Source organism: Ctenopharyngodon idella, chromosome 5, assembly GCF_019924925.1.
Source record: "Ctenopharyngodon idella isolate HZGC_01 chromosome 5, HZGC01, whole genome shotgun sequence".
NCBI classification, from domain to species: domain Eukaryota; kingdom Metazoa; phylum Chordata; class Actinopteri; order Cypriniformes; family Xenocyprididae; genus Ctenopharyngodon; species Ctenopharyngodon idella.
In genome coordinates, this window is record NC_067224.1 from 28,072,054 (window position 1) to 28,083,216 (window position 11,163).

An 11,163-nucleotide genomic window follows, 5' to 3' on the forward strand; every position below is an offset into this window, starting at 1 on the left:
CATTTTAAAGAAATTTAAACAATAAATACCGTTTTGTGGCTCTTTAATGTGTCATGACAGATCACTGTAGTGCCTCAGTTCAAGCGGCTCGTGAACCGATCATCTCTTCCTACTAGTTAATTTATAGCATCAAATAAACATGAATGAACATCAGAAGGAATGTTGTTTCAACCGCGGAAAGACGTCAGTACACACCATTTTTCAAGTTCAAGTCCACAGATGTTAATCTACTCACTCCCCTGACTGCTTTGTCGGACAAAATGGCGGATTTGGTGTTATGACTGGTTAGATCGCCTGTCAGTCAAACTCCCGGCGAAGGGTCACTTGCTAATGTTTCCTACAATTTTATTGGGACAGCAAGTCTGCTCCGTTAAAGGGATAGTTCACCCCAAAAATGACCATCATGCTGTTCCAAACCTGTATGTGTAATGATGGGACGGCAGAGCGGGGATCCATTTGCAGCTTTATTGAGAATAGTCACCAAGGCAGACAGGGGCAAAGGCAAAGACATAAACGGGACAGGCAATGGTCGAGGCAGGCAGCAGACAAACTGTATCGGGTCACAGGCGGAGATCAGGGCAGGCAGCAAACAATCACAGTCCAGTACACAGGCAAGGTTCAGGGCAGGCAGCAGAGAATCACAACGAATAAACAATCCAACGGTAACAGGGTAAACAGTCCACAAGAAAACGCTCAGAGTTGATCACCGGGGCAAATCAAGACTTCGCAAAGGGTGTGTGTGTGTGTGTGTCTTAAATAGTCCAGGTAATGATCTGCAGGTGTGTGTGGCAATTGGTGATTGGTGCATGTGATTGGAAGGGAGGATTATGGGAAGTGGAGTCCAGGAACTGACAGGAACAGACAGTGATCGTGACATAACGCCCCCCTTCCGGAAGGCGCGTCCTCGCGGCGTACATGGCACAGATAGGGAGGGGGGGTGGGTACATTGGAGACCTGTTGGCAGACGGGAACGGGGTCTCCAATGCAGGTCCAGGAACTCGGGCAGCCACGGGGGGTCAGGTGCCACGGGCAGCCACGGGGGGTCAGGTGCCACGGGCAGCCACGGCGGGTCAGGTGCCACGGGCAGCCACGGCGGGTCAGGTGCCACGGGCAGCCACGGCGGGTCAGGTGCCACGGGCAGCCACGGCGGGTCAGGTGCCACGGGCAGCCACGGCGGGTCAGGTGCCACGGGCAGCCACGGCGGGTCAGGTGCCACGGGCAGCCACGGCGGGTCAGGTGCCACGGGCAGCCACGGCGGGTCAGGTGCCACGGGCAGCCACGGCGGGTCAGGTGCCACGGGCAGCCACGGCGGGTCAGGTGCCACGGGCAGCCACGGCGGGTCAGGTGCCACGGGCAGCCACGGCGGGTCAGGTGCCACGGGCAGCCACGGCGGGTCAGGTGCCACGGGCAGCCACGGCGGGTCAGGTGCCACGGGCAGCCACGGCGGGTCAGGTGGCTTGGGCAACCACGGCGGGTCAGGTGGCTTGGGCACCCACGGCGGGTCAGGTGGCTTGGGCAACCACGGCGGGTCAGGTGGCTTAGGCGGCCACGGTAGGTCAGGTAGCTTGGGCGCCCACGGCAGGTCAGGGTCCGTAGCCGGCCACAGCAGTTCACAGGCGGTTGAAGACCGTGGGCGTGTAAGGTCCCCACCCGCAAGCTCAAGCAATTCGGAGGCCGCTGATGATCGCGGCCGTGCAGGGTCCCCACCCACAAGCTCCCCACCCTCAGGTATATGGCCCCCCCCAAAAAAGTTCTTGGGGAATTCAACGGAGGCCGTGGCGGTTTCGTGGGTAAGGAGCTCGGGTGGCGCCGGCAGGGCGAGGAGCTCGGGTGGCGCCGGCAGGGCGAGGAGCTCGGGTGGCGCCGGCAGGGCGAGGAGCTCGGGTGGCGCCGGCAGGGCGAGGAGCTCGGGTGGCGCCGGCAGGGCGAGGAGCTTGGTGCCGGCCTCCGTGGCTGTATCAGGAAGAGCGGATTGCTCTGGGACGGCAGCGGACTGCTCTGGAACGGCAGCGGGCTGCTCTGGGACGGCAGCGGACTGCTCTGGGACGGCAGCGGACTGCTCTGGGACGGCAGCGGACTGCTCTGGGACGGCAGCGGACTGCTCTGGGACGGCCTCCGGGCCTACAGCGGGCTCTGGGAAGGCCTCCGGGCCTTGAGGGCTGGAGGAAGCCTTCTTCCTCCTCCGTTTGAATGGTTGAGGCGGTGGCTCTGTGCCTACCTCCTCGGTGGGCGCTGCAGCGGGCTCACGGGGTGGAGCGGACTCACTGGCTGGGACGACCCCTATGTTCCCAGACACTGGCGGGGCGGCCATCTTGCCCGTGGGCACTGGCAAAGCAGCCATCTTGTCCATAGCATCCCGAGAGGTTGAGTGCGTCGCAACCGGCGAGCTTGAGGGTGTAGCAACCGGCGAGCTTGAGGGCGTAGCAACCGGCGAGCTTGAGGGCGTAGCAACCGGCGAGCTTGAGGGCGTAGCAACCGGCGAGCTTGAGGGCGTTGCAACCGACGAGCTTGAGGGCGTTGCAACCGACGAGCTTGAGGGCGTAGCGGCCAGCGGGCTTGAGTGCGAAGCGGCCGGCGGAGGCTTAGGAATGCCAGCCGCTCGTGCTGAAGTCAGCGGTGGATCAGCCACACTGGAACGCAACCCACCCTGCTCCCAAACAGATCCAGAGACGTAACGTGACTCTAGAAGAACAGCGGGGACATGACGTTGTTCTGGAAGATCAGAGGAGACGTGACTTGGCTCACGGAGGTCAACTGTGACTTGACTTGGTTCAGGATAATCAGCGCTGACTTGACTTGGTGTTGTTATTATGGTGGCCGCCATTTTGTGAGCGTCATCTGGCGCGGCGGCCATTACGTGAATGGATGAAGTGTCGCATTTCTCCACGACACCCACAGTAAATGGAGAGCCAACAGTCAATAAAGCATAATCCAAAAACAGACTTAAAGATGAACGGGGTCCCTCACGAATGAGTTGTTTTTTAAGTGGCTGATTGATGCCCTCACAGAAAAAGTCTATGAGCACGCAGTCCGGCAGATCTGACCAATAAGCAATGTTCAAATATTCTGTGATATAATCCTCTATCGATCGTGTGCCCTGCGTGAGTCCTAATAACAATTGTGCGATGTTCCTACCGGGCCATTGTTCTTCAGGAAAGCCGCTGGATCCATGTGTTGGCAAAGTCTTCTGTAATGATGGGACGGCAGAGCGGGGATCCATTTGCAGCTTTATTGAGAATAGTCACCAAGGCAGACAGGGGCAAAGGCAAAGACATAAACGGGACAGGCAATGGTCGAGGCAGGCAGCAGACAAACTGTATCGGGTCACAGGCGGAGATCAGGGCAGGCAGCAAACAATCACAGTCCAGTACACAGGCAAGGTTCAGGGCAGGCAGCAGAGAATCACAACGAATAAACAATCCAACGGTAACAGGGTAAACAGTCCACAAGAAAACGCTCAGAGTTGATCACCGGGGCAAATCAAGACTTCGCAAAGGGTGTGTGTGTGTGTGTGTCTTAAATAGTCCAGGTAATGATCTGCAGGTGTGTGTGGCAATTGGTGATTGGTGCATGTGATTGGAAGGGAGGATTATGGGAAGTGGAGTCCAGGAACTGACAGGAACAGACAGTGATCGTGACAGTATGATTTTCCTCTCTGTGGAACACAACAGGAAATATTTTTAAAAATGTACTGGTGGTTCTTTTCCATGGAATTACAATGAATTAGGACTGAGGCTTCAAGCTTCACAAAAGGTCACAAAAGCCCTGTCATTTACTCACCCTCATGTTGTTCAAAACCTGTATTACTCTCGTTGTCTGCATGAGGGTGAGAGAATGGATTTTGGGTGGATAATTTTTTTTAATTTTTTTATACTTTATTATGTCTTTCAATTCAAGCATATTTAATACAATTATACCAATAAACATCTCCTTTAAAGACATACTATTTTTTACCAATAATTATTCCTCATTTTTCATTCTACTTTCTCTTCCTTTCACTTTTTCTTTTTCTTTTGTGATGATACCCATCACCAACACAAAAAATAAATTAATAAATGATAATTAGAGACATAGCCAATACATACATAATTAAGCACTTTTACATATACAAAAAAAACAAAAACAAAAAAACAAGAAATATACACAATTTTTTGGGGTGAATTATCCCTTTGAAGTTCATATGTTCATACACTTATTACTAAGTTTTCATACACTATCAAACATTCACTAAAGAATTGTCTGATTTCATAAGGAAGTCATGTTATCATGATTTTATTTATTTCTTGGGTTTACAGGAAATAATGTCAGTAGATGATGAATCAACCTCCTGCTATTGCCTAATGGACTCACATAGCTGTCACTTGTTGCTGGATCATCCGGGCTGTTATGCACTGGTGGGGGAACCCGTCACCGATGCCGCCATAAAGAGACTAAGGATTGCTGTGTTCGGCAGTATGGAGGCCTCTTCCATGGACTACAGCCTGCGAGTGCACTGTGTAGATGACACACCGCATGCCTTTCAGGTGAGAACTGGACAGTCAACATGTGCTCACATTACTCAAATAGAGTGCAACGGTTGGGTTGTGAAAACAAATCCCACTTAATTTTCTCTGTAGTGGAACTGATTTTTAACTGTTAATTTTTAATTTTAACTTATATCAGGGTTCCCATGGGTCATTTAAAAAGTCTTAATAGTCTAAAATTTAAATCTTCTGATTTTAAGGCTAATAAAATGTCTTAAATATGTGTATTTTTTTCTGCTAGGTATTACATTTTGAGATAACATCTTAAATCTGATCAAAAAAATCTAGGCGTTTAGGCTGAGTCGCAAATCGACATTATTACATAGTGTTGTTAACATTTATGACATTTTGTGTGTTCGATTAAAATAGTCTGCAAAACATGATGTATTGAGATTGTGTGAACTTGTTCTTTATGTGTTTAGTAGGGGTGTGTGATATGTATTATATACAATAATATCATAATTGTTGTTTTTAACGATACATAGACATTATCAAATATTTCACTCACTTTGCAAAAACCAAACAAAAACATGCAGTCGCATAAAAATTATGTGTGTATATATATATGTGTGTGTGTGTGTGTGTGTGTGTATGTGTGTATGGGTAAATATATGTGTAACTGTTAATTGTATTGTTCCCTCATTGAAGAATAATACATTAAATATTTAAAATACATAGTCTTGTACTTTTGTATTTTTGTCCAATTTTCAAATACTTTTTTGCTTCAAATCAAAGTTTAAATGTGAATCTGTGGTGCGTCACAAGATTATAGCAAAAGTAGACTGCATGTGCAGTGGGGTTCAAAAGTTTGATCCAACTAATGAAAATGTGAGTTATTATAGTTTATTTGTGTAATCAGAATGACTGGAATGGTCAGTGCTATTTTCAAACACACACACACACAGAGTATGCAAAAGTCAAAGTCAATTACTTTGTCTTGCATGAGTGCTCAGACTCCTGTGTGCTCAAACATTCACACACACACAAAGAGAACACTCATCTTTGCAATGCAATGACACACAAAGCAGTTTTGACAGATGAACACTGCCACGCTTGAAATCAAAGAAGCCAGTAATCAATTTAAATTCAATTTTCTTTTCAAAGCTCTAACCAACACTTTGCTTGAAAGCTCTTTTTTATATTTCTGAATGTTTATTAGCTTTGTTCCTTCCAGACATTGTACTTTTTTTAGCTACTCAAAATCAGCTTCAGATAATATTTGTTATATTGAATTTTAACCACAATGTATTGTTGTGCAAGTGTTTGAGCCTTTTTAGCCATTGTAGTTCCTCTTCTGAACTGGATAAATATTCAGCACCTACTAAAAAGATAGATTAGCCACAATATTGTGGCTCTAGGTTGTCCAGTCTATCCACATTTTTTTTTGTACCACTATCTGCCCTTCCCTATGGTTTTTTCCCCAGTGTTCTCACTTTATTTTTCCTGTACATCCATTTTTTCCAAAGGGAGTGGTCACTGCTGAAACCAGCAGAGGAGGTCAGCTACTAGAGGAGCCCAAGACGCTGTTCTTCAAAGGAAACTGTCTCAGTCTACAGGTGTCCATCCAGGATATCCCTCAGTTTCTGTGGAGCATCAAACCCTTCACCACCTGTCAGGTAACATGCTAGCATTAGTAACCCACTCTGACCAGTGCTTCTGTAATGTGCCATAGGCAGCTGCCTACACATCCCCAGAAGGGTCTGTCTGCATCCCGCAGTACTACAAACCTACTACTACAAGTTATGCCTCCCGCAAAGAAACAAGCATGTATACTGCTTGCTGCTTACTGAACAAATTGTGTCTCTCTCTTTAAATAAATTCAATTATAATTAACATTTTCTTAAGGATAAAAAAAAAATCTATCTCAGCTAATTCTGTAAACTATATACAGGGAGAACTTTCTTGCACATTACTATAGTATTAAAGGTTACAATTAACAACAGAGCCCAAACTATTAAATTCTGTTGATATTTATTGCATATATTATATTTAGTGAAATGCTCCCTACTAGAGTTCATTTCTCTAGTGAACTAACATGCTGTGGACACTAAATGACTTGCCTGAGGTAAATCATCTACGTGAGATATTATCCTCAAGCTGTTTTATTGAAATCTTTCCGCGGTTGAAACACTGGTTAAGAGATACACACGTATCTACCCTGCGTTCCGTTCGGAAGGGCTCATCCCTATGCCCTAATCCCTTCAAAGGGTTTACCCTCTGGAGTGAGAGCTTCGAAGGGATGAAGGGTGTAAGGGTAAAAAAAACGCACTTCTGCGTCATCTTAACGAGACAATCAAGGAGGCGCCTTCATCACACATTTTGTACGCTGGTTGACCCCCAAAAAAACACATTCTGAACGATGAGTAGATTGTGCAAGCTATGCCTTTGTTTACCGTTAGTTTATTTATTTATTTATTTTTGGTTTATTGCACCAAGGCCAATGGATATTACTTCATAAGCAATTGGTTTTAAATGGATACATTTTCCCTATGCATAATTCATGCCATGCAGTTCTAAATTATTTCTTTGTTCTCATGCACATTTTGTCATGCATATGTTACTTGTATAAATTACAGTAGTATAGAAAAATATTATATATACATTTATAGGTAAAATTGAACTCAGAGCCTCCTGTACCCATTCTGTGACGCTAAACAACTTCCCTGTGCGAAGGATCATGGGGGCCCGGAATCCTTCATTCCGAAGGGCCCTTTGAAGTGGCCAGCTTTGAGCACTTCGGTTTGAAACGACCCTTCAATATGGTGGCCATGATTATTTTCACTCCGAAGTGCCCTTCGGAGGGCGACATATCCCGTTTGGAATGCACCGCTAGATCGTCTGTTCTTCTTCTGCTTCTTTTTTTGTGTTGTGGCAGTTAGCAAACAGCGTTGCATTACCACGTGCGCCCCCTTCTGGATTGGGGTGTGGATCGCCTGTGACTGACTGTATTCATTGTCTAACTGTATGAACCGAATCGTAACGTCTGTATCGTACGGTTCGAATACATGTTCCGTTACACCCCTGTTGTAAGGCTTATACTGCTTTTGAATCTTATGCAGTATGATATAACAGCTATTATTAAAACATAAAATAAATTATACAATCTAATACAGACCTATGGTAATTATAGCTAAAAATCTACCCCCAACCCTAAACCATACCCCTAACCCTACCCCTTCAATAAAATAAAATTACTGTAGAGCTTCATAAATAAAATACTTTTAAAAACTGAGGAAAAACTAACAGGATGACTCACGCCACGTCATCTGCGGATCAATGTAATATGATCTAAATGCCTTATCATTAGGTGGCGATAGTGAACCTTTAAAAAAGCAGGGAAAGTGAAGCAGAAGAAGAGCGGTACTATCAGCGCTTCTAAAGGGAGGTGCCAATTGGCTGTTTCATTGTAGGGGGCGTAATTTTTTAGGGGCATGGTTTGTAGTACTGCAGGACGCAGTCAGACACACTTGGAGATCCCAGGTATAACTATATAATTTGAGGTAAGTTTGTGTGATCCATATTTTTGCCTTGCTTTTCCAGTAAAAAATATTTGAACATCTTGTAAATCTTCCAATGTTGTTTTTCATTATATTAAAACTTGTTTTCAGAGAACATAAATTTAATTTATTTTTGCTGTCATATTGACATAGTTTTTGTTTGGTTTTAAGTATCAACCTCAAGATGTTAGATTTATTTACTGGCTAAATTGTTTACTGGCTAATAGTACTAAAAGTTTCAACCCTGAAGAACGAACTGTCCTGCCTAGCATACAAATACACAGTGATAAGACTATCTGGTTGTAGGTTCATGTATTTGATCAGTTCAGGAGTGCTTCTGTCTCCTGGAACATGCTTTTGTGTGCCTGCTCAAGGGAGAAATTAATCCCGGCATTAAGGCATCTGCTGTCCCATCAAGCATTTCTTCTGCTCAGGGTTCCTATCACTGTTGACATAGAGCATCTCACAGGTCATTTCAATATGCAAGACTGGAGAAACGGTGCAGGAGAGGTCAAGGACACTCCCTGCAGATGTGCTGCTTCACGGAAATTAATAATACATCAAAGGCAATTGCTTTCCCTTCCCCTGCCCTGCTCCCAGATTCTGTGTGTTGTACATACCCCAGCAGTGACCCCTATCATCGGAATTAACAGGGATTAGAGTTTGTGTCTCTTTTGTACTGATGGTCTCATAGACGAGTCTCTTAACACGCATGCTTCCACGTTTTTCATGGATCATATGCATTTCCTGACTCAGCTCTCTGATCTCTCTCTCTCTCTCTCTCTCTCTCTCTCTCTCTCTGTTTCTTCTCTTCATTCCTGGTGTCCTCACCCCGCTCTGCTGCAGGAATTCTCCTTCACCCAAGTGTGGTATAGTAACCAGCAGCCTGTGCACTGTGCCTTCTCACTGCAGAGACATAGCGCCTCAACCACCCAGCTCTCCTGCAAGATCAGTGTGCGGCAGGTCAAAGGTCATGAGCAGCTCCTGCAGGTCTACACATCAGTGGGAGAGGTCAGATTTACTCTGTGTCTCTGTGTCTTCGGGAACTGTCGTTATTTTCTCAGCCTCATGTTTATTTTTTTCTAAAAAACAAAAAAGAAGGGTCTCTTCCAAACGGTGACAGCTTATTGTGACAGGCTGTCAAGATTCAAAAAGGTGTATGATGAACAGACTAAAATTATTTACTGATTTTTCACCTTCACTGCAGCTCTCAAGCCAAATATGCTGCTTATTGACATCTAACCTGCACATACGCTCTTAAAAATAAAGGTTCTTTATTGGCATTGATGGTTCAATGAAGAAACCTTAACATCCGTAGATCCTTTCCATTGTGCAAAAGGTTCTTTATAGTGGAAAAATGTTCTTTAGATTATTAAAATGTTCTTCACACTAAGAAAATAAGGATTTTTTTAAAGAATTGTTCATCCTTGTTCAACCTTGTGTAGGTCCCATATTTGATTTCAGAGTCACAGCAGAGGTAAAGATTAATGTGAATAATGACATAAATTTCAGGTTAAATTCACTCAGAGCTATCGTATAACTTCAGAAGACTTGGAATATAGTGCACAAGTCATCCAGACTACTTTTGTATTTTTTATTTTTTTATTGTACTTTTTGTACTTTTTTGAGCTTAACAGCCCATATTTACAGTCTTTGCGTTGAAAAAAAAAGATTAATCGTCAGAAATTCTTTTGTACAGGTGACAAATGACAAAAAAATTGTTAATAATAATAATAAATAATAGAGTTTTGACGCACAAGAACAAACCTCTTCCGGAAGCTCAAACGTTTGAGGTTTCTTCTTGTGCGTTATTCAGGTTCGGTTGAACTTCTGTTTATGTTCGCTGATCAATGTTTACATGCGAGTAAAAGCCTAAATTAAATCTGTTCATCATAAGAAGTGATTGAGTCTCTTCAGAAAATTTGGACTAAACCGCTTGATTCATATGGATTAGTTTTCCGATCTTTTTATAAACATTTTTAAGCGTCAAAGTTTCAGTTGCGAAGGCAGCCTATGGTAGGAAATCTGACAACATTCTGTCATCAAAAAGATCTTTATTTGTGTTCTGAAGATGAATGAAAGTCTTACGGGTTTGGAACGACATGAGGATGTGTAATTAATGACAGAATTTTCATTTTGGGGTGAACTAACCCTTTAATGAACTATTCTTTTAAAATGTGGGTCTTTTACTACATGGGGCAAAATATATTATTAATCTTTCTAATGTGGCAGTGGTTTTTCAAGCCCCTTTTTTAGATGAAACAAAATGCATGCTAAAAACACATTTTTTTTTTCTTTCAGAGTGAGAAAGAGACAGTCCCATTTTTTATGCAGGCAGATTGCACGGTGACGTCACAGACAGGGGCCAAAGCCTTCAAAATCCCCCTGTCCATTCGTCAGCGGATATGCACCACCTTCGATACTGCCAACGCCAAGGGCAAGGACTGGCAGCTCTTAGCTCAGAAACTCCACATTCAAAGGTGAGCGCCGGAGAGAGATGTAGCCAAGGCAACAGGACTGATTGAAACTTATTGCAGCAGTGCTCACTTTGTTAACAATGCCCTTGAATAATAAGCTGAGACTGCGCTCCACTTTGCTCGATCATTTCACTCAGAACTCGTATCTCTTCAGGCTTTTCATCCTTATTGAATTCAGTTTCTGCAAAGGTTAGAAGTTAAAGAACCACTAGAGATTTGAGAGATAAGAGAGCCACCTTCCCTTTATCTATGAAGTGATTGTATGACATATTGATAGTTTATGCTGATATTTATTTCTGTGTAGATGATCCACAAGCTGAAAACCTTAACCTTTCCTTTCAAATCTGAACGTTTAATTTGACAGTTGGGTATGAAAGTCTTTTTTAACAAGACTTGCAACCAAATAACTCTACAAAAGGAAACCATGCAAATAAAAAGCAAACTGATAGCATTTGAAGACGTTTTTTATTCTTACTAGTATTACTAATACATTGGTACTACTAATACTTAAATGCATCATTTATAAGTACACAGTTATGAAGATACAAACTGGTATTACAGTTCTGTAAATTGTGCCATTTAAAATAAATAAATGGAAATTCATATTTTTATTTTTATTTATTTTTTTAAAGTAAATGCTTTGTTATCTTTTCTTGAATCTGTGCT

The 11,163-nt window shown here is 43.9% G+C and overlaps 2 protein-coding genes across 53 annotated transcripts in view; both read left to right on the plus strand.

Annotated features, from left to right (window-relative positions):
* The window catches only part of unc5db (unc-5 netrin receptor Db), a 226,405-nt gene that overhangs the window by 211,755 nt on the left and 3,487 nt on the right, over positions 1-11,163 (plus strand). For all 3 annotated transcript variants that reach the window (XM_051894039.1, XM_051894040.1, XM_051894038.1), the window contains 4 exons: positions 4,296-4,523; positions 5,990-6,139; positions 8,867-9,031; positions 10,322-10,500. In XM_051894039.1, the coding sequence (XP_051749999.1) occupies positions 4,296-4,523; positions 5,990-6,139; positions 8,867-9,031; positions 10,322-10,500 (722 nt within the window). The remainder of the gene's footprint in view (positions 1-4,295; positions 4,524-5,989; positions 6,140-8,866; positions 9,032-10,321; positions 10,501-11,163) is intronic.
* LOC127512783 (keratin, type I cytoskeletal 9-like) lies at positions 7-4,053 on the plus strand. Of its 50 annotated transcripts, none has more exons than XM_051894059.1 (3): positions 7-1,452; positions 1,534-1,555; positions 1,610-4,053. In XM_051894059.1, exons 1-3 carry the CDS (start codon positions 828-830, stop codon positions 2,154-2,156), a joined length of 1,194 nt encoding a protein of 397 aa, XP_051750019.1. In that variant the 5' UTR covers positions 7-827; the 3' UTR covers positions 2,157-4,053. The 50 variants fall into 50 exon arrangements, with proteins under 50 accessions (XP_051750019.1, XP_051750014.1, XP_051750018.1 ...); XM_051894054.1 differs by having other exon boundaries at positions 8-1,452; positions 1,507-1,555; positions 1,610-4,052; XM_051894058.1 differs by having other exon boundaries at positions 8-1,425; positions 1,507-1,555; positions 1,610-4,052.